Source organism: Myotis nattereri (assembly GCF_964212035.1).
Source record: "Myotis nattereri genome assembly, chromosome: 17".
Lineage (NCBI taxonomy): Eukaryota > Metazoa > Chordata > Mammalia > Chiroptera > Vespertilionidae > Myotis > Myotis nattereri.
The window spans coordinates 34,934,227-34,958,855 of NC_138092.1; the positions used below are offsets into that span (position 1 = coordinate 34,934,227).

At 39.5% G+C, this 24,629-nt stretch overlaps 1 protein-coding gene across 1 annotated transcript in view; it reads left to right on the forward strand.

The window, feature by feature from the left end:
- The window catches only part of DNAJC5B (DnaJ heat shock protein family (Hsp40) member C5 beta), a gene marked incomplete at both ends in the record, with an annotated part of 31,092 nt that extends 7,142 nt beyond the window's left edge, over positions 1-23,950 (forward strand). The window contains 3 exons of the mRNA XM_081111624.1: positions 13,559-13,772; positions 17,027-17,198; positions 23,856-23,950. Of these exons, the coding sequence (XP_080967750.1) occupies positions 13,559-13,772; positions 17,027-17,198; positions 23,856-23,950 (481 nt within the window). The remainder of the gene's footprint in view (positions 1-13,558; positions 13,773-17,026; positions 17,199-23,855) is intronic.
- Positions 23,951-24,629: the final 679 nt, after the last annotated feature.

A 24,629-nucleotide genomic window follows, 5' to 3' on the forward strand; every position in this document is an offset into this window, starting at 1 on the left:
TATAACAAACAAGGCTACCTGTTCTGTATTCTCCTTAGTAACTTGAAAGAGGTAAATATAGTTTGCTGCTCAGCAAGCACGTTAGGTGTGTGATTAGATCCTTCTTTTCTTGATATTGACTGGTACATAAAAATCCTTCAGTCCAAAGTCAGTAGATTTGATCTATACCTCATACTGCTACCTGATTATAACAGAAGCCAAGAAGGATGATGAGAGCACTTAGCAGCCCTTAGTATATCTAGAATCTCTCACAATCATTAATGGCTTTCTAGCAGCAAGTTCTATTCATTATTCAACAAATATTTATTGAACAGCTACTATGTGCTAGGCAAACAGACAAAATCCCTGCACTTCTGAAGCCTATATTCTGGGCTGGGTGAGTAGGGAAACTTAATAATAAGTAAATTAAGTAAAATATACAGTCTGTCTGATGTTGTAAGTGCTGTGCAGAAAAGCAAAGCAGATAGGAGGTGCGGGGAGTGGTGCTGGAAGTTACACATTCTCTTCAAGATGTTCCACATAGATTTTAACACCAAAATCCCTTGGTTGCAGTGAATTCTAAGTATAAAGTAGAAGTTAAGAGCACAGGGTAGAAATTCAGAAAAATCTGGATTTAAATCCCATCTGCCTCACTTTCTTCAAAATACAGATAATATACTGAGCTCAGAGGACTGCTGAGAATTAAGTGAGATGATACATGAGAAATGTTTAGCTAAGGTCTGGCACATGGGTACTGGGTGATACAAAGAATACTTAAGAAGTCATACAAAAAATACACAAGAAGTAATAGAAATAGCCCTGTATAATGGCATTCTTCAAACTAGTTAGGGCCTGGGTGCAAGGAAACTGTTTTAGGAGTATGTGTATGTGTGTGTGTGTGTGTGTGTGTGTGTGGGGGGGGTGACATTTAAATTCTATTGCATACATTTAAAAGGGTGTTAAAACTATTTTATTTTAACATGCCAATGTTTGTACTATGCTGAAAATTTTGTACTCTTTGCATCTGTTTATTCTCATAAAAAAATTTAGATACCACCCTGGCTGGTATGCTCAATGGTTAGAGTGTCAGCCCATACACTGAAGGGTTGCAGGTAAGGGCATGTGTCTGGGTTGCAGGTTCAATTTTTGGCCCCAGTTGGGGTGCATGTGGAGGGAGGAAACCAATCAATGTGTCTCTTTCACATAGATGTTTCTCTCTCTCTCTCTCTTTCCCTCCCTCCCTCTCTCTCTAAAAATCAATGGGAAAAATAATCTTTGGGTGAACATTAACATATAAACAAACAAAAATATTAGATACCAAGTTTAGAATGTGGAGAGAATGGTCTCTCAAAATTTTAAGGGGCATATAAGCAAAAAGTTAGAATCAGAGATGGAATGCGGGAGGGAGGAAGGGAGCGACCAAAACATTACACCCAAAATGATTACAAGGGGCTGGGGGAAGGAGGCCTGTGGGGCCTTCTTTGAGGCCCTCCATGTGTTCCATGGCCCACTGTGATGTCCAATCAGAGCATCAGAGAGGTTTTAGTTCCTTCCTTTCCTGCCTCTCCCACTCCATCAGTTCTCTGAGGGAAGGCACTGTGCTTTGACTTTCTCACACTTCCAGCCCTAGCACCATGCTAATGTTACCAAATGTAAGAACAAATTGGTCAGCAAATAGATTTTGCCTTTGTGTGTTCTCTTTGATTATATTCTCAGATTCTTCAGGATCATTCTCAAAGGTTTTGTCACCTCGCTGGGTAGGGAGTCATTTACTGACCCAGTAAACAGAGAGGGCAGACCAGCAAGGAAAGGCAATGGTTTCAGCCTGGGACCTGCTCACTATGTATGGTTGTGGGACCTTCCAGTGAGAAGTAGTGGATAAGGAAGGGAAAACTGTAGAGAATACAGCCAGTTATACAATTTGGAGAATGTGGATCTTGAGTATTCAAAATCTCATGTATAACTTTAATGTTAGTTTTTTATTTACACTGATATATACATTGTTGAAGTTAGATAAAAACAAGATTAGGATGCTTAAAAGGGAGGCCGACTGCTTTCCCTTGGTGCAAGAAACTAACAAAATGCTGGCCTACTTTCTGAATGAGATCTAACTCTTCCTTAGCATATCAGAGACCACAAAATCAGAGTGAACTAGTTTTATACATCAGCACCTAGATCTCTGTGCCTCACGGATAAGCTTAATTTCTTTTTTTTTAAAATATATTTTATTGATTTTTTACAGAGAGGAAGGGAGAGAGATAGAGAGTTAGAAACATCGATGAGAGAAACATCGATCAGCTGCCTCCTGCACATCTCCTACTGGGGATGTGCCCGCAACCCAGGTACATGCCCTTGACCAGAATCGAACCTGGGACCTTTCAGTCCGCAGGCCGACGCTCTATCCACTGAGCCAAACCGGTTCCGGCAAATTTCTATCCTGGTATAGAGCAGCAGTAATTAAATTGATTCTTCTATTCTATTTCATTCAATTTCACATGGAACTTTCTGGAATTCATCTTCCATCTCTAAAGAGGTGAGTTGCCTCAGAGTAGACGAAAGTGAGTCAAACGTTATTTTCACAAGGAGCAGGAAGGAGTGTCATTTCCATAGCGATTTGTGGCAACCCCAAGCAGTGGTGCTTTTACCCATCTTTATTAGCAATTACAGGTCATAACAGAGGCTGACGATGAATAAAGTGTGAATGTCAGGGGAATACACAGCTAATAGAAGAATGGTAAATATTTACAAGGCAAGATGATGATTCAAGCTCACAAGATAAATTGAAATTAATCTCTATCAAGCACTAATTTGTTTCCTGAATTCTAAAACCTTCCACTAAGAACAAAAGAATATGAGGCTAAGTCAGAGTTATCTTCCAGCTCTTGCATACCCTCCCTTCTCCCATGACAATTTTTCCACTTGATCTTATTTTTTCATGCAACTTCAACTTCATTGTTCCTGGGCACAAGAATCATAATGATCAATGACTTTTTTTTCACTCATTTACTCAATACCTATTTCATATTGGATAATTATTCATATTATACCTATTCATATCTATAGTTTGTACCATTTAAAGAGCTTATCTTATAGAAAGTTAGATTTAGTAAGGTTTAAAAGATACATACTGAAAGACAAGCCAAATAAAGGAGTCAGTTGTGGATGCAATACATTAACTTGAGCATAGGATTCATATTAATCATTTAAATGAAAGTTAATGCTTTATTCCACCATTCATTCCTGTCCCAGGCACTATGATAGGTTCTGGGATTACAATTATAAGTAAACCATGGTTACTGATCTCATGTAACTTGAAGTCTAGTGGAGGAAACAGAAATTAATCAAATGATGACAAAAATGAGTGCCTAATTATGGATGAGATACAGTGCCCTGGAGGAAAAGGCATGGCTCCGCAAGAGTATATAACAAAGACAGCTGATCTGGACTAGGGATTAGAGAAGTCTTCCCCAAGAAAATAAACACAGTTTTAATTTTAGTACAGTTTACACCAATTTTTATCAAAGGAGATAAAATAGAAGCCAGAAGGACAAATCACATTCCAACATACTAGTGTATGCAATGCTTACTATGTGCCAGGCACTATGCTTGGTGATTTGTAGTTATTATTATATTTGATTCTTATATTTCTGTATTATAGGTACTTCTATAGTCTTCATTTTACACTTGAAGAAACAGGTTTAGAAGTGTAGGTTAAGTAGCTGTCACACGCAGCAAGTCTGATACTTGGGTTGCTTTACTCCAGAGCCCACTGCTCTTAACCATAACATTTCTGAGTTTAAAACAACGGCCATGAATCCAAAGGATTCAAAGGCCAGAACCTGAGTGATGGGCCATATTGGAGGAGGATGCAAATGTCAATGTCTGAGAAGGAAGCCTGGAGATGAAATTCAGGGTTCTTAGTCCCAGACTGGGATTTAAATACAGAAGTAGAGAAAGGATCCAGAATGAGCATCAAGCTTTAAGTTCTAGACAGTGTGAGGCAGTGGGTTCACTCTCAGCACACCTAGGGAATGACTGCACATACCAGGTAATGTGACATCTTTCCTTGCATTGGGATAGATGTGGATTCTGGTAACTACTAGCAAAGTTCATATTATATATCTAATGGTTAAAATAGTTAGATCCACAAGGGAGTCCTTATAGGCCCTAAGGTAATGTAATGCACCTCTTGTGGCAATACTAACTACTAAGCCGAACTGCTTCTTAAGTCATCTTTTGATTTAAAAAAATCATGGCTTCACTCAGCAGATGTTACTTGCCATATACCATAGACCTTTAGCTATGCCTGATGGACTAGGTGCTTAATAACTAGTTGGTGAATAAATGCATGTATGAAGGCATAAATGAATAAATGCAAGAAAAAGCAATGCTTCCTGGGTGCTTTAGCAATGGGGGTCAAATCAAGTAATCTAATACACTCATAAGAAAATTATGTGAACATAAATTTGAAAGCAAGAATATGAAGATACAATACTGTTTGAACTCAATGAAAATTGTTACACCTATTGCATACCAAAATGTTTAATTCTGCTTTATGTCTATCAGTAATATTAAAACAAAAGCATCTATAATTATAAAAGCATAATATGCTGATTAGACCTGATGTCCTTCCAGACATCCTTCCGTCCTTCCAGATGAAGCCAGGGCTGCGAGGGAAGCCCGGGTCCCGGGTGCCTGCCAGTGGCCAGAGGGAAGCCCGAGTCCTGGTGACAGAGGGAAGCCAGTGCCGGCAGCCAGGGGAAGGAAGGCCTACTCTTGCATGAATTTTGCCCATTGGGCCTCTAGTAAATAATAAGAGTACACTTTCAAAGGGATATGTTTCTATAAATTTTAATACATTTTAGTGAAATTGATATAGATATTAAAACTATTGATAGGTAGTGATGTCAGTGAAAATGATGGCATAAGGAACTCCATATTTCTGATCTTCCACAAAAGCTACAAATATCTGAAAAAAGCTGTCAGAATAAACCTTTTCAAATCTGGGGAAACTAACCAACTATAAGAGATTATTGAAAGAAATTGAAGAAGACACAAACAGAAATATATTACATGCTCATGGACTGAAATAATTAATATTGTTAAAATGTCCATATTGCCCAAAGCCATCTACAGATTCAATGCAATCTCTATCAAATTCCAAAAGCACTTTTCACAGAAATAGAACAAAGAATCCTAAAACAGGTATGGAAACACAAAAGACCCTAACTAACCAAAGCAATATTGAGAAAGAAGAACAAAGCTGGAGGCAACATGATCCTTGACTTCATACCTTATTATGAAGCTACAGTAATCAAAACAGTATGGTATTAGCAGAAAAACAGACATACAGATCAATGAAGAGAGCCCAGAAGTAAATCTGCTTGTATAGTTCAATTAATTTATGACAAAGGAGCCAGGAATGTACAATGGGGAAAGGACAGTTTCTTTAATAAACTGAACAGCCACATGCAAAAGAATGAACTGGACCACTATCTTACATCATACACAAAAATTACTTCAAAATGGATTAAAGACTTGAATGTAAGAGCTGAAACCATAAAATTACAAGACGGAAACATAAGTGGTAGGCTCCTTGACATCAGTCTTGGCGATGATTTTTTTGGATTTGACACTAAAAGAAAGACAACTAAAGCAAATATAAGCAAGTGGGATTATATCAAACTACAATGTTTCTGCAAAGCAAAGAAAACCATCAAGTAAATGAAAAGGCAACCTACTGAATGGGAAAAAATATTTTCAAGCTATATATCTGGTAACAATTTAATATCATTCATATATATATATAATGCATACAACTCAATAGCAAAATAAACAAAAACCCATCTGATTAAAAAATGGGTGAAGGATCTGAATAAACATGGTTTTCCAAAGAAGACATACACCTGGTACATGAGGTGCTCAATATCACTAGTCATCAGGTAAATAATAATACCAAGTGGTATTTTAACTTTTCAAAAGTTTAAGTATTTTTAACTCTGATATTAAAAACATACTCAAGCATAATGCCTCATAAAGTCAAGTAAAAATCTGGGATTATTTGCCAGGGAATCATTGAAGTACAGTGGAGTCACTGTCTTGACCACCACTAGAGGTCAGCACTTGACTCTCAATGTGTTTCTACATGATGGAAAAGACCAATTCTCTGAAACAGATCACCATTTATGATTCCTATTGTTATCTCATGCAATCTGTCTTAAATCACGAATGTAACTGTGGATCCCAGACAACACCCAATTTCCGGGGTGAGATGCTCAGATATTCCATCTGTAAATTTGAAGAAATCATAGGACTGTGTAATGTGCCTTCAGGGGCCCTTTGCTTTTGGTATGATTCGATTACTTGAGTTGTACATTATGGTATCAGGTGTTCAGAAATCATTTGCAGCAGAGGTAGTACTGGGATCATTATTTGCTATTTAAATTCTATTCTGTCCCTTGACACTACACTAATCCTGGACCAGTGGATCCTGCTTCCTTGAGTCCCATTAACACTCTCCTTTCAGCTCTCAGTAGCATACTGCAATTTTTGTTGTTGTTGTTAGAGCTTTTTGTAGGGAGTGAAACTGTACTGGGTACAAATACATGAAATGTTTGTAGGGGGTTTGAAAGATTTGAGGGCTGATCAAGGGAAAAGATGTGACCAAGAAAGCCAGTAACACACAACATGCTTTATTGGGCGGTGTTTCCACAGGATCACAGGAGAGGGGAAGCCCCTCACAGAATGAGACCTTTCAGAGACTAACAGCATGGGGCCACCCTCAGAATGGGAAAAGGGCAAAGGCACTCCCAACAGAGGGAGAAGGTGGGAAGAAGGCTCACTATCTAGGTGATGTCACCCAGAAGCTTAGTGAGAAGTCTTGGAGTCAGAGAGCTCCAAAGGGCCGTGGCAGCTTGAGTCTTATAACCACATGGCTGTATCTTATCAATGGCCAGCAGCTGTAGGGTGAGGTCTTGCAATATATAAAGCAGGCAGGCTCTAAAAAGCTAACAATCTTCTTGTTTGGGTTACTTTTAAAATACTTGAATGTATAAAAATTTGAGTTTGGCACCAGTAGGCTTTTGAGCTAATGGATCTTAGCCTGCAATAAAGAAGTAAACAAAGGCCCTGGCTAGTGTGGCTCAGTTGGTTAGAGCATTGTCCCATGGACTGAAGGTTGCAGGTTTAATTCCTGGTCAGTGCACATATCTAGGTTGTGGGCTCGATCCCCAGGTGGGGCCCCGATGGGCCACAACCAATCAATGTATCTCTCTCAATTGATGTTTTGCTCGCTATCTCTCTCTCTTCCTCCCTCTCTAAAATCAATGTTTTAAAAAAAGAAATAAATGAACAACATAGGAGTCAACATAGAGGTGCTTTGGCTCATTTATATAACAGTGGTTTAAAGCTTTTTGCGCAGTTTATATTTGAATGAAGAAAACATAAACATACAAAGTAAGCAGAAGTTTCTGAATTAGGAGTTTCTGGTTATCACTGGCTAGGTAATTTGTATCAGTTCTCCCTTCTGCTGAGAACAACTAGAAAAACTAAAAGGAAAGTTATATTTCTAAATATACATCTTAAAATTATTTGAGAGTAAAGAATTACTGCTGACTAGGTCATAATATGGGAGAAAAGAAGCTGAGAGGCTGAGCAAGACTCTACAAAGAGGGAAAAGTTTTGGACCCTAGCTCAACAAGAATGGGAATCTTGCAGTTCTATTTAGATTCCCAAGTGCGGCACCTCAGGAGAAAGGGCAGCAAGGAAGTAAACCATCTGTGGTTGACAATGACTTTAGTGAGCCTCCCAAACTATGTCCCCTGGTATTCATGTCTTTGTGGAGTTATTTTGAACCTGGCTGGTTCTCTGACCTGATTTAACCAATAGATGTGGCAGAAGTAATATTTTACTAAAACTTTAAAAGGCCTAACAGCTTCTACTTTTGCAATCTGGCTGAAGTTAGCCACTGAAAAAATATGACTACCCTGAGACCTTCATGTTGTGAGGCATCTCTCCTGGTCATGTGGAGAAGCAACATGGAGAGGCAAGTCCCCAGCCCACCGCCCCAGCTGAATTCTAGCTGCAGCCAGCACCACTTCCCAGCAGGTCACCGAGGCCATCTTGGAAGCAGATCCTTCGTCTCCAATTGAGTAGTCCCGGCCAAAGCCAGATTCAGCAAGAAACTGTCCCTACCAAGTCCAACCCAATTATAACATTGTAGGCAAATAAATAAAATGCTTGTTGTTTTAAGCTACTAAATTTTACTGTAGCTTTATTACACACACATAGATCATGGAAACACCAGTATTGCATGGATTGTAACCAAACTTTGAGCCACTGGTTGACCAAGAAAATCTCAATCCCTAATATTGGATTAAAATGATCCCAATTTTTGTATGTGCCTCCAGACATCTGAAAATAGGGAATAAAAATGCTGTCTGGTATAAGATAACATCTTAGTTCTCCAAATGCTTCTTTAAAAAAGTTTCTAAAATACGTATCTGGCACACAGAGATGATCAAGTACTCAAGCCAAGACAATATGAACAAGAATAGCAGAAATGAGAAAGTAGAAACAGAACTGTGGAAACCTCAGGTATTAAAATGATCAGATATAGATTTAAAAATAACTATCAGGATCAGGAAAGATAAATTACAACAATGAGAATTTTCAGAGAGAACTGAAAATTATGAAAAATATTTCAGATTTTTAAAATAAACAGATAAATTTTATAACTAAAAGATACAATGACCAAAATCAAGGACTCAAAGGTACGGTTTAACAGATTAGAGAACTGCCTGGAAGATAGGTCAGAAAAAATAGCCAGAAAGAATTAGAAAAGGAGAGGAAACAATGCAAGAAAGATAAAATATATAAAGGATCCATTAACATGGCCTTTGATAAATGCAATTGGAGTCTGAAAGGAGAGTAGAAAGAGAATTAAGGAGAACGCCATTTGAAAGCATAATATATGTGAACTTCCCAGGTTTGTGAATGATATCAATCCCTAAATACCAGAAGCCCAGTAAAAGTCAAGCAGAATAAAAAAAAATTATACCCAAGCACATCACATAAAAACTGCAGAAAATCAAAGAGGAAAAACCTGACATTCCAATCCCATGGAGATAGATTTGGACTAGCGCTAGAGCAACATGGTCAGAATCAAGTCTTAGGTGACTCAGAAACTGGTAGAGTAGTAGGTAGATCTCACCTGAGTGTTAGGTGGTGTAAGGAAGAGAACTGGGAGGAACATGACAATTCTTAGAATTATTCCACTGCCTCAAAATAGATAGCTCTTAGGGGCCTTAGGAAATCGCAACTATAAACTTATGTTTGGCTTAGCTGTAATTCACTGAATTCACTATGCATTTCAGTTTATAGCTGTCATTGGGTTTTGAAGTAGAAATTAAAGGCATTGTTGCTACTTCTAATATTAGTTATAGCTATACCAGTTTAACAAGTGACTAATGGGAGAGAGAGATTTAGAATTACAAGCTCTGATTTAATATGATGTCACTTTTAAGTATAAAATTAGAAATTATAAGAAATACATTTAAAACAAGTGAGTAAAGGTACATTTAAATGTACTCCAAGCACTTCCTTTCAACCTTAAATTCTACACATTTCTTGCTCCATAGACAATTCCTAAGGGGGTGGGTCACTGATCAACTATTTCCTTGAGCAACTGTGTAATTTTGGCAGCTGTCTCTGCTAGCCATATTTCCAGAGGATTCCTCAGAGCCAGGAGTATCTGCCAAGAGGAGTCAAAATGCTGCTGGCAACCAAGAATTGGACTTGTTACAAATGGAGGTGTTCCAGCTCTCTGACTTTGCCAACTCCATTGTTAGAGGAATGTGATAAATGGTTGAGAGCATCTGCCCTTGTGAGATGACAATGATCCAAGCAGCTTAAAATATGACAGGAAGCCAGGCTTCTCTGGCCAACTCTTGGGCGGTGTATATCAGTCTACAACTGAATACCAGAAACAAAGAAATGCATGTAAAGAGCCATTTCTCCAGGAATTTCTTTGTTTCTAAGCAGAAGTTAACAGCTCTTGCATTTGACTGGTCTGGACATGATCTCTGGAACTAGTAGGGAAAATGCTGCAATTGTATTCCAGGGTACAGAGTGAGAATTCCAGGAATATTGAGCCATTAAAATTAATGTGCTTAGAGAATCCACATGAGGTTTTTTGATGATGAATGTTGTATCATGGAAGTTGGAGGACTTTTTTTCTTCCTTTTCCCCCTTCTAATTTGTCATGAGCCATTTAAGGGAACAAACTCTAAACTTTCAGCTATTAAAACAAAAAACAAAACACAGAATCACCTATAATCCCAATGTACATCTATAAACCCAGTTAATTGTGCTTATAGATATAACCTTCCATTGTTCTTTCTTTTCTAAGAAAGCCAGAGTTAATGAAAAGATCCCAGGAGCCTATTTTTATGCTTTATTTTTCCCTATATAAAGACATATACACAACTAGAGGCCTGGTGCATGAATTCGTGCATGGGTGGGGTCCCTCGGTCTGGCCGGTGATCATGGCCAGTGATCAGGGCCATCTTGCTGGGGGGAGGGACCGCAGGAGGTTGGCTGTGGGAGTTCACTGACCACCAGGGGACAGCTCCTGTGTTGAGTGTCTGTTTCCTGGTGGTCAGTGCATGTCATAACGACCGGTCAACCAGTCGTTCGGCCATTTGGTCACTTAGGCTACTTATATATGTAGCCAAAGTAATGATGCATATATATTACATATATATATGGATATGGATAGATATGGATATATGGATATATAGATATAGATTGTGTTTGTGTATAGATGCATGTGTTTATGTGTGTGTGGGGGGTGCATGTCAAAGTCACTAAAGATTTCTATATAACTAAACCCAGTGATCAATTCTTAATCCTCATCATACCTAACCTGTCAATAGCATTTGACACATCTGACCTTCTTCAAATCCTTTGCTCACCTGGACCCCAAGATCCCATATTCTCTGGATTTTTTCCTTCTACAAGTTAGTCTTTCTTTGTGTCATCTCCTTTGCTGGTTCCTCCTTCCTATAGTTCAGTCTTTGGACTTCTGTTGGACCTACTCTCTTGGGAATCTTTTCCCATTCCATGACTCTAAATACTATCTACCCACTGAGAACTCCCAAACATACATGTCCCATAATTCTCATGTGACCTCCAGGCTCATAGATCTCTCTACCTCCATCTCCACTTGGAAGTCTAATAGGCATCTCAGAGGTGTCCAAAAGAGAATTCCAAATCCTAGCAAACCATTTCCTACTACAAAAAAATTTCTTGCCAACCCGTTAACAGTAACTCCAAATTTCCCATTGCTCAGGCCAAATTTTTGGTTCATCCCTGGGTCCTCTTTTTCTTTCACATTTCACATCCAATCCAGCTAGTCTTCAAAATATATCCAGAATCCAACCATTTCTCATTACATCCTCTACACTACCACACTGGTCTGAATCACTATAAACTTCTATAAGAGTCTCCCTGCTTTCACCTTTGTCCTCTCCAAGATTTGATGGTTCTTCTGAAACTAAAATCAGATCATACCACTCTCCTTCTCAAAACACTCCAATGGTTTCCCACATTAATTAGACCAAGAGCCAAAGTCCTTACAATGGCCTAATAACATTCTGTGTGCCTTACTTTCTTAAGTTTAAACATATATAGGAGGCAGCATATTGGTGATTGAGAGCATGTGCTCAGGGTTAGATTGCCTGTGTTCAAAGCCTGGCTCTAATTGTTAGCTGTGTGACATTGGGTAAGTTACTTAACTTTTTGTTGTCTAAATTTCTTCATTTGTTAAATAAAATTATAATACCTATCTCATAGAGTTTAGTGAATAATAATGAACTAATATTTATAACATCCTTACAATAGTGCTGGCATATAGTAAATATAAAAGTTTTAAAAAATGACAAAATAGGAATTTTGTGCTATTAGCACAAGATCTCATAATAGATTCTGCACATAAAAATGTCTTCAATGGTTCCATCTATAAGAATTTCTAGATAACCCAAACATCTCTCAAAAAGATGAAAAATGTTTTGGTTTATCAAATTTACAATGAACCATCATTGTTTTATTCTTTTTGTTTATCCTGAGGTCAAAGCTAGAATGGATTACACACCAAGATTTGTACTTTTAAATATTTCGGTACTTTTTAAGCATCCTAACACTGAGCTACTTTATTATTCCCTTACTTCCTAACCCAACAATACTTTCATTCATAAAATAGGTGTGACCCCTCCCCTACTTATTGTATAGCTTGCTTTATAAGATATACTTTACTTTTCTGCCCTTATTATTGCATCAAAATAAAAACAATTTACTCTAAAAGTGATAAAATAAACAAAACCATATGGTGTATTCCTACATATACCTATGATAGGCACAGTAGGGAGAATAAGTCATGTGGACTTTCCAGTAGAGAGTCATAAAATTAATTGACTTTGTATTGGAAAATCTACTATAGACTCAATTCTATACATGGCTTTAATCAATATTTAAATCTCTCTGGAGAGGGCTACCAGCCAGAGCCTGACTATTACAAAGCTCACTTCTTACATCTGTTTTACAGTTTTATTTGTACTTGAGTAAGTATAACTGAAGATAAAAAAACATTTCCAATCAGCGCCCCCCCCCCCCCACACACACACACTAGGCAGCACAACAGCACAATGCATACTCACACCCTTTACAAACTACTTTATGGTCCACAGAGATAGGGCCTTTTACTTACAAGTAAATTTCTATGGATTATTTGAAGTGGAAAGACCTATTTGAAAAGAGGTAAAATATACACTTGAATACAAGGGAAGTCACAGTATTTATTCAGAAAAACAAAAGGGATTTGTGGAAGATTTGTTGAAGGGGTTATAATGTATCTATTTAAGGAAATATAAATTAGAAAAATGTTTGATAGGTGAATTTAACTTTTAGAATATGTGGTGTGTAGGTTTGTTAATTCTGGAAATTCTTCCAGTTGTAAATGAAATTTTTGGTGTAAACTGGTCCTGTTGCTCTTAAAGTTCCATGCATTTGCATGTTGAGGTGGGGTACTGATCAGCTTCTAGGTAATAATAAACTTCAAATATTTGCCAACAGCAAGATGTCTCAGCCCCAACAACCATGCATTTGAGAATCCCTTTGAGGATATGAGAGGAGAAACAATACTATTGTACCTGCACATTAGAAACAAGAGACATTTAATTATCACCTGCTCAGTTAAATCAACATTATCATTTCACAGTATTTATTTTTTTAATCCTCAACCAAGGATATTTTTCCCATTGATTTTTAGAGAGAGTGGGAGGGAGAGGGAGAGATAGAGAGAAACATTGATGTGAGAGAGACACCGATGTGAAAGAGAGACACATCAGAATAGAACCTGGGACCCTTCAGTCCACAAGCCGACTGACGCTCTATCCACTGAACCACACCAGCTGGGGCTCATTTCATAGTAGTAGATCTATAAAGAATGTACAAATGAATAGTGCCCTTCTAAAATGCCATTGTAATTCTTGTCAAATGACATTTCCCTTACTTTTTTTAAAAGAAAGTTGGCCCTGAAACACCATCCAGACAAGAACCCAGATGACCCAGCTGCTGCTGACAAGTTTAAGGAAATCAACAATGCCCACACCATACTGACTGACATGTCCAAGAGAATCATCTATGACAAGTACGGCTCGCTGGGACTCTATGTGGCCGAGCAATTTGGAGATGAGAATGTTAATACCTACTTTATGCTGTCAAGTTGGTGGGCAAAGGTGAATCCTATTTTTTTTTTCCTTCAGAACCAATTTCCTGTCAGATCATGATATTATTCACGCTTTTAGACTCGATTTCAAAGAAAGCCTAACCTTATATATTATTAAACTCTTGTAAATAAAAGGAGATATAGCTTTGATGGAAAATTGTTATTTGAGGATTGCTTTTGCTTTAGTTCATCAAATGATTGTAATATACAGCACAACTTAAAATACTTCCAGACATTAATTATATTTGCATTTGAAGCTTCAGGTTAATTCTGACTGCCTTCTCCTCCTCCATAGTGACTAATTAAGAACTAACTCATTGCTCAAAACGGAAAATAATTTATTAGTGTGACGACTGTCCAATAAATTATTATTAACAAATTTTGCCATGTACTTTACTATTTATAGCACATACTTGGGGGAGTATGTGGTAATGATGTCATGGGCTCACGTGGAGCCTGTGGTGAGGTAGTAAAGGAAATTTGGGGGGAAGGGGGAAATTAAGTAGTGAAGGAGAAGAAGGAAGGAGAGAAAAAAGATATCTGGTCAAGAAAGGCAACATTTTAAAGGGACTTAGTGCAATCAGAACTGATTTTTGACAGTAATTTTGTGCAGTTTCCTAGGAATCCCTACTAAATGTATGTTTGGTGATGGTTTTATATTTGTTTATGAGTTTTAATATCTTCTGATAAAAATGTATTTGCATATGAGCATATATATATAGACCACCAGCATATTACTGGACAATTCACATACATGTGAGCAGTTCACACATTTTGTTAAATCATATGAACTTACATTCATGAGTTGTAATTAATAATTTATAAAGCTGCCAATTTCCAAAAAGGCATGTTCTGTGGTATTCTGATTGCTACTTTCTCCCACTAAAATAAATATTGCAAAATTGAAGAGTTTTATATATGCAGGAAGAGAATGTTTTTGTACACAAGCATGGAGAGAGTCTGCAACTTCAAGCCTCATTTGCCTCCTGCAGTCCCATACTTCCTTTTCTTGGGGATAACTAGGATTCCCACTAAAACCCCCTTTCTCTATTGTTGAAGACTTGGGAGGGAGACAATTGCCAAGCAGCTCTGGAACTTGGAATGAGAGTGTACTTACTGACAATGTCATTTCTGATGATAGATTAAACATTCATTAACAATATGGGCTTTTTGTGGGCTTGCCCGGGGACCTAACCTCCAGGCATGACACTTCTCCCATAGGAAGGCCCATCTGTAGTTCTAGATTATTTGCACACTAGCATCTGATTGCATATGGGAGCCCACCTGCATAAAAATGAGAATAGGTTTCTTTGCTCAGGAAGTTGACAAAATTGATCAAAATTCATAGACAAGCAGATGTCCAGTAGTATAAGCGGTATATAAAGTAATTCCTGATGTGGCTTTTTAAAAATAGGGCTACAACAACAACAACAAAAAAAACAAAAATAGGGCTACAAAAAATTCTACCTTCCCCTTCTGCTTGTGCCAAAGCCTAATTGCACAGTGCCCATGAGAGTGGCCTGGCACACAGCGACCATGTATTAAGTATGCACTGTATGAATAAATCTGTACTACTGAAATATTCATCTTAAAAACTTTGGACGCCTACTTGCACCTAGTACTGTGCTACGCACTGGAAGGGATAAGACAAGACAAACAATCTAGTTTGAAACAGCTAAAGAACAAAACAGTATATGAATTAAAGAAAATTTTCAGAGAAGAGGAAAATCTGGCAATTGCACAGTAAAAAATTTTAAAAGGATGAAAGGAGGAGCTTGTTGGGGCAATGACTCAAGAGAACTGCACAGGAGGGTCTTAGAGGCAGTTGTCGAGGAGGAAGGTGTTGCAGGTTTGTTTTTTCAAAATATATTTTTATTGATTTCAGAGAGGAAGGGAGAGAAAAAAAGAGAAACACCAATGACAGAGAGAATCATTGATCAGCTGCCTCCTGCTTGCCCCACACTGGAGACCAAACCCGCAACCCAGGCATTGCCCTGACTGGGAATTGAACCATGACCTCCTGATTCATAGGTAGACGTTCAACCAAGGAGCCACGCCAGCTGGGCTGCAGTTTTATTCTTAGAGTAATTTACCTAAGTCTATGAAAATGTAGAGTATTTAGAGCAAAAAGATGGTAGGTGTAAGGGTGTAACTAAAGCTCCCTCACTCCACGCCACCCCACAACGGGGGCCAGAGTCAGATATATGGAGTGCTGGGCTGGGAAGCCAGGATGGGGCAGGTGAGGTTCCTCAACCTAAGTCTTAAGTCACCTTAAGTCACTGAAGAATTGCAGACACACACAGTGATCTTTATCCCCTTTGTTCCTTTTATTAGATAAAAATGTGCATTCTGATTCAAAGATGTATAAACCACTTAAGCACCACTGTGGTGGAAGGTTGTATGGAGTATAAAGGGGGGGGGGGGTGTCAGAAAACATGTCAGGGAGAGGATCTTTGAGATGACTCTGAAACACGAAGTGGGTAATTGTTACATGGCTAGGTGAGTACATCTAGGCAGACAATTTCACAGGGAGAGCAAAGCTATGGCAGGAACAGGACAGGCTGGTGCAGGAGAAGGGTTGGCAAACGCCAGATGACCACAATAAGTAGCTCCAGCCTTATCTGAGAGGCAGCAGAAGTAGCTGCATGGGTTCAAGAGAATATGTGTATTTCAGGAAGCTCCAGCAGCAACCCATAGGGTGGATTAGGAGGAGGTAGGGAAGCCAGTTACGATGTTACTGAAACATCCAAAACAGAGGTAACAGGACCTGTTCTAAAGTCCTGCCAGCCAGGATAGAGACAGGGGAGAGGGTAAGATATACTGAGGAGAGAAAGTCTGCAGAGACCAAGAGGAATGTGGGTGGGGGAGGGGAAGCTATCAATAGCTCCTCTGGTGAGAATGATTCTGTCCCCTTGGTTAGATCATGAGACCTGTAGATTTTTTGCTTGTCGGTTGGTTGGGTTTGTTTGGTTTGGTTTACTCTTAATAATGATCACCATAACTTAAGAATAACGAAGAAAATGTCATGCATCATGACTTTGGCTACACGACATTTCCTCTGGGTTTTAACTTACTAGGTAAAACTCTATGTGGAATGTGTTTCCAAGGAAACGAAAAAAAATTGCATGCAATAAGGATGAGAGTGCAGGGTTAACTGCAATGTCTTCAGGTCTCTGGAGGTACATGAGTACACACTTGATTTCTGGAGTTCTCACATACCCCACTACCCCTCACCCCTGTTTTGCTTTTCCTGTTTCCTCCTAGACCCTGTTTGTCATTATTGGCCTCTTGACCGGCTGCTATTTTTGCTGCTGTCTATGCTGTTGTTGCAACTGCTGCTGTGGACACTGCCGGCCCAAATCATCGGAGCCAGAAGAGGACTTCTATGTGTCCCCAGAGGATCTTGAGGAGCAGATCAAGACTGACATGGAAAAAGGTAGAGTAAGATGAGAGCAGAGGTAGTGGGTGTCCCTTCATAGGCCTGGCCACGCACCAGGTCCCATGGTGATGGTTATCACAAAAGTGAGAGAAATTCATCAACCAAGTTGGGAGAACCCCATAGACCAGCGGTTCTCAACCTGGGGGTCGAATGACCCTTTCACAGGGGTCGTCTAAGACCATCGGAAAACACATATATAATTACATATTGTTTTTGTGATTAATCACTATGCTTTAATTATGTTCAATTTGTAACAATGAAATTGGGGGTCACTGTTGTGCCCAGATTTCAAAGTTCCCAAGACCTCCAGGGAGCCAGTCAGTCCGATGCAAAAGCAAAGAGTCATTTATTTCAAACCTAGGTTTGGCTCCCCTGCCACACTCACCGATGCAACGGTAAGCTCCAGTGGCCAAGAGAGAGAGGCCTGATGGGACAGGGGGCTTTAAAGGGGGGTGGAGTGAGGGCAGGAGAGGGGACTGTGGGCCCCACCGATTGGCCAGGCGCGAGTCGGTACAGGATGTGGTCATAGTGATGGCGTGCACTTCCCTTGATTATTATTGGTTAGTCCAGAGAAATCCTGGGTGTGGCTAGCAGCGGCTTCTTCCCGTGAGGAAGCACATGGCACCGTCCCAAAATGGAGGACCCAAGGCAAGATGGAGGGCGCACATGGCTCTGTCCCAAGATGGAGGACCCAAGGCAAGATGGAGAGCGCAGTCCTTGTCCGGCTCCTGCTGCTGCCGCTCGAACTCGCCACAAGGCAGGATGGCCCTCCCGCACAGCACCCGCAGCTGGCCCACGGGCAGACTGGGACTCCAGCGCGTCTGGGCGGCACAGGCCCAGCAAACCGGGTGCAGCCGGTGGAGAGGCCCAGCTCTGGAGGAGCGGCATCCACTCGGAGCAGGCCCGGCCACGGGGCCGGTGCACTGCAGCATGGCGGCCTCCCCGAGCTAGGGCACGCGCCCCACTCCGCTGCCGCCGCTGCTGCACTGGGCCCGGTCCGGGGGGCAGCGGGCGGGTGGCAGCCTGCGCCGAGCTCCCGCCGTGGGCCGGGGAGCCAATGCCCCCCCATGGGGTCCTGCGGTCGACCCACGCAGGCCCCGGTCCCCCCGACTGGGCCCCAAGGGCCGCATGGACCCCCGGCCCCAGTGCGGGCAAGCGGGGAGCCGACCACGGGGGAAGGGAGGAAAGAGCCAGGCGGTGAGGCCTTCAGCTCCCATGACCTCCCCCGTGGTCGGTCGCCGCCCGGCCCCACCCCTCGGCCCGCCGCAGGCCACCACGCAGCCGTCTGGACACTCGGACCCGCTCCGGGGAGGCCAGGCCCTACGGCGGGCACGGAGGGATTTCAGAGCCCAGAGGCCAGACGCCTCCTCCTGCACCGTCTGGAGAGGCGGGCGGCGCGCCTTTCAGTCACCACAACATGAGGAACTGTATTAAAGGGTTGCAGCATTAGGAAGGTTGAGAACCACTGCCATAGACTGTCAGCTTTGGTACTTCTTTTGCAGAGGATGAAAGAATAGATACTTTTAGCAGCAACAGAGAAAAACAGAGCCTGACACCATTAGAAAGAAATCATGAAATATGCTGATCTAGTACAATATGCAAAGCTAGTATAATTCATGGTCTCATTACAAGAGTGTGAGCTCTGGGTTCAGGGAGGATTGGGAGTGCCCAGGGGTAGGAGAACCAACGTAGAAATTTCTCCCAGAAGAAGCATTTCAGCCTGTTTCTTTAGGATCTTTATTCAAATAGAAGGGAATGGACATCAAGAAAAGTCAGCAACCTGTCACTTTTCTTCTTTTTGATTATTTTATAATGAGTTTTGGGTAGATTTGGGGGAGCATAGTCTTTTTCCCCTGGAAATGTAGCTTCCTTCCAAGCCTATACTTTAGAGCTCGCCCTAAACCAGCATCAAGAATATTGTCCTATGTAAACAGGGCTATCTATTTCCTTTGTTAAACCACCCCCACATGTCTATATATGTATATATCCACATATATGTATGTACATATCCATGAAATATTACTTGATTCTTCATATTCACTTTGCCTAGAAATAACGAAAAAAATGTAGCAAACGATAAAATCTCACAGAATTTACACCACCAGAAATATTTCACATTCTCTGAAAAATGATTTTGTTTAAACAAGCTGGAGTCAAACCTGCCATTGTCCTTTATCTTGTAGCCATAATTTTACTGTCATTTTCTCCTGTAGAATGCATCATTATTCTGAATTATGGACTATCACTAAATCACAAAGAACCCTGGACAGCCAAATAGGAGAATTACTTGGTAATTCAGACAGTGGCCTAGTGTTGGCATAACTGTTGAAATTGGGAATGGTGCACTTTGGACTGCACCATACTCTGATTCTTTGCATCACAATGAAACAAATTCCATGACATCAAGCAGCAGACTGCTTAAAGGCTTGCATGCATCTTTTGTTCACAATCAAATGTGATGCTAAGTAGTATCCAGTTACTATCCACCCTGACTCCAGCTTCAAGGAAGGAGTCTTTAATCATGTGAATCATGCTTAGACTTACACCATTTTAGGATTGGGGGGGAGGGGGGCAGTCAGAGAGGATGGAAGGGATTTCCCTGTAACCTGTGACCCCTTCTTATGGGGACCGCTGGGTGACCAGTCTAGCAAATGAGGGTTGCTATTACAATTTTTTATTACTGTCCCTGGAGTCAAAGTATGGGCCCACGGTGAAATGTGATCATAAGTTTCCTTTGCCTTATTTGGGATATAAAAGAACAAGTCTTTTAATGGAGGCATAAAATCAAAAAGCACAAGCAAGCAGTATTACTCATACATGGGTTAAAAAGAGATACATATATGCAAACTCCTCTTCAGAAAAGGGCCAGTGAATGGCCTTGGCACATCTTGTTTAAGAATGATGAGCCCAGTGTATTAATCCCAACTGCTCTTTGAGGCAGGTAAAATGTTGAAAGATCATGTCAGAGGTCTCTGGTCCCATAATTCATAGCATCTCCCATAATATCCATCAATCCTATCCAGTACTCACTCACTGACAGAGGATAGGAAGGAGAGCACTGTCATTATCATCCACTGTAAAGAGCAACTTTAACTTGTCGTTTATACTGTGGAACCCAAAACTAGGTGAATTAAACTTAGGTATTACAAATCCAGTGTCCACACGTCTTTGAAAAGCCTCAACGTTTTTCCTCTTTTAATTTTTAAAATTCTGACTGGGGCTGGGGATGGAATCTGCAACCCAAGTACATGCCCTTGACCAGGAATTAAACCTATGAATCTTTGGTGGTGCGTGGGCTGGTGCTCTAACTACTGAACACACCAGCCAAGGCAAAGTTTTTCCTCTTTTAAATTAGATCAAAGTTCCAAAGGTCATTTCAGCGGACCTTCTTTGCAGATTTCTTTTCTGGAACAGAAATTCATCCTTGGTGCCAAATTCCACCCAGGTTTCCTTCCTGCAGGGTGACTGGTGATAAATCTATGTGTCTCTCACTGTTCTCAGTTCCGATGCCCCCCAGAGCTACCAATTCCATTGTAGAGGTCAGATTCTAGACTAAGTAAATTATTATCACATTTTACTGTATTACTAAGTATCACATGATCTCACTTATAAGTGGAATATAATGAACAAAATAAACTGATGAATAAAATAGACCACCCTCCCAAAGAAGATTTAGCCAAGAGGAAAAAGCTTTATTCCATTCCTAAATACTTAAAAGCTCCAATGCAGAATTAATCCAGGTTTTGTAGGGCTTTAAACTTATACAATTTGGGGACAGTCCTCTTTATGAAAAAGAACACAAAATTACAAATGCAAAATTAAATTCAGAAAGTAAATATTTATTTATAATGAGAAGAAGAAATCACAACAAACTGCAAAGCTTAAAAACTGACAGATAGCCCTGACTGATTTGGCTCAGTGGATAGAGCGTCAGCCTGAGGACTGAAAGGTTCCAGGTTCGATTCCGGTCAAGGGCATGTACCTTGGTTGTGGGCACATCTCCAGTAGGAGGTGTGCAGGAGGCAGCTGATCAATGTTTCTCTCTCATCGATGTTTCTATCTCTCTCCCTTCCTCTCTGTAATAAATAAATAAAATATATTTTAAAAAACTGAAAGATAACATAAATATCACAAAATCTAGAAAAACAGCAATAGTTTAATTAAGTGCCTGGCACATCTCTATAATACTTTTACCCTATGCTTTCTGGGTGCATATTCTTTGCTTGCCTCTTCATTGAACAACACTTTCATAATATCATTTTCTGTAAGAAGAATAGAAAAATAATTCTTCTAGCATGTTTGATCAATTTGTTTTTATGATTGTAGATGAGAAAAGTTACAGTTTTGCAACTCATTATTGCTAATGTCTAAATTTTTAGGGATTGTTGTCAAATCTGCGAAAATCAGTTGATTTCATATATAACATAAAATTTGGAAAAAATTTTCCACACACCATTTTCTGACTGCACATTTCAAACCTTGTTTCCCCTCTATCACCCAATACTGCCAGGATAAGAGCCCACCGACACATTCATATTGTGTGACACCACCTCTGGTGTGAATCTTAGTGCCCCCTCAACAAGTGGATTGGCATACTGAGTTACAAGCTTATCCCTAAAGCCATCCCTATGCCAGTATGGCTACCAATAATTATACACAGAGTTGCTGCAAACCACAAAATCATATCTCACTAAACCCAAAGGAAACCTATCCCCAACTATATCTCCCCTTAACCGAATCCCCAAAATGTCCATAGCCCCTCTGTTGCCACTCATCACGAAGAAAAGCATAATGGAGGAAAAGTAAAGTGGAAAGAGACAGTGTTCTGTTATGATGAAAACATTTTACTTTTGCAAATCTACAAAAAATGTGAACATATTTCTAGGGTCCCTGAAGCTTAACTTGCATTAACTGCAGTAAATCCACCACCACTGCTCCTCAGTCTAACATTTCATTATGAGAATTTATGCCTTATTTGAAGTGAAGTGCATTAGTTAGTTTCAGACTTTTATTCCACTAATTCAAAGACTTAATGTAGTTTACTGGTAAAATTAGCGCAATTTAAGGCTTGTGAGGATGTAAACGAAGATTCCATGTGAAGAATATACTGTCTGGACTCTGATTCTATTAATGGATTATGGTCTCTTCCACTCTGCAAAAGAAGACCCACTTAAAGTTGTTTAAGAAAATAGCTACTAGTCACTTGGATATCAAGTTACTCGTGACAAATGATAAGCAGCATACATCAAGATTTGAGTCCATTAGAAGGCACATGTAAGACATTGGAGCTTTGCTTATTTTATTTTGGTGATTCTGAAATAGAATAAAATATAGCAAACATATTCTCACTTAGAGGATTTTTTATTATCTTATGTTGGATCTAATCATAAAATCCTAAGATTTTAGAGTTGGAAGGAGTCCAAGGTGTCAACCCTCATCTCCCCACAATTTTTCTAGCAGACTGTGGCCCAACCTCATTTGAAAGCTACCAATGATGGGGAGGTTTGGGACCTTGTATGAAAAGTAAGACATACTCATAAAAATTCAACCACCACAGGCAGGTACAGAGTCAAAGAAAGGCAAGTTTATATAAACCTTCTGGCACCAGCTCCTCAAGGATCACAACTTAAAAAAAAATTTTGTGTAATTATAGGGGGTTTTGTTTGTTTTACAAAAATGTTATAGCTACATATTGGGGTTATTTTTTTTTATTTTTTTTATTTTATTTTATTTTTTTGCTGCTGCTTTGCAGAGAAAAAATTTTGATGAAAAATTTATTAATGTTTTTAATGGATTATGCTTTTGATGTCATATCTAAGAACTCTTAGCCTAAGCCTATGTCATGAAGATTTTCTTCATTGTTTTCTAAAAGTTTTATGTTTAACATTTAGATCTATTCCCATTTTGAGCTCACTTTTGTATAAGGTGTGAGGTTTAGGTGGAGACTTTTCTTTTTTCATATAGAGGGAGTAGGAAGGGAAGTGAGGATCAGTGAAAAAGAGGAAGAATTTAATATCTTCCTTGGTACCCTTTTTCTGGTTTTTAAAGCATGGTGAATGCTGAACAGCAAATGTAGTAAATGTCTCAACACAACTCAAGACTAACAAATTTCCTTGCAAATTTAGAGGTATGGTGATTTACAGAGCACAAAACCATTTTGAGTATTGGCTTTATGTAGGGAGCTTCCTATTAGACTCTTTATCTAAGCAAACTCTGGGTTTTGGCCTCTCTCCCGACGAGAGCCTTATATGATATTGTGCACTGCACAACTCTATGGGACATTTTTCCATATATATATATATATATATATATATATATATATATATATGTATAAAATAGTCTATATGATATGTAGTGGGTCTATCCTCATTCCCATAAGATGGTAAAAACTAAACCAAGTTCAGCAATTGCCTCAAACGGAAAACTGGGTTCAGTGCTTTGGTTTTATATTTCTATAATTGATAGAACTCATAGAAGAGTAAGGACAGTGTCTCCTCCCTTCTGAAGTCCTTTAAATGATAACCATCCTCAATATCTTACAAGCTGAATTGATTTGCCAATCATCATTTCAACAAAAATATCCACCACTTGCCCCATTAAAGAAAACATAGCATGATAAGAGGATATTTATTGTTTTGCTTTGTTTATTTTTAGATTTGGACTTTCCAGTTGTTCTTCAGCCTACAAATGCAAATGAGAAAACACAGCTAATCAGAGAAGGAACTCGAAGTTATTGCACAGACTCTTAATATTGAGCCCACTGAGGGTCTGCAGTACCTCCTCTTGGTTCAACCAGGCCTCCAGGTGTCATGGGGAGAGGACAGGGGGCATGAAATGCTGTGAACTTTTCCACATTTGTATTTTATTTTTAGGTTAGGGAAAGATAACTTTCCCTACATAACTTTCTCAGTATGCAGACTTACTCTTTGAGTAGAATTCCTAACGAAACATTCCATTTCAATGAATAAAGACTTGAAGAGTTGTTTGATGCTCCTTGCATGAGGTAAAGCAGTGGCACGGGACAGGCTTTAGGAGCCTGTCCTTTATGGGAGCCAGACCTCACTCCTTACAGACTAAAACAATATGCTGAAACAAAGGCCACTTTTCATCTATTTAGCTAAATGCAATATTCACATTTGCCATAAATATCAGCAAAATATGTACGAGAACTTAGGAGGAATTTTGCATGTATGGAGGTTTTTCCCTGTCAATATTCAATATGGCTAGAGAAATATTTAAAGAGGCAGGAAGAAATTATTAGGTAAAAAAGACAAACCGTATTATTTTAAAGTACATTTTTGAAAGATTGAAATTTTAATTTGTTGAAAACTGACAAATAAAACCAGGTTTTGTGTGTACTTTTACACTGGCATAAAAACAAAAACAAAACTCCAACCTGGTTCAATGTTATAAATGATCTGGAAAATC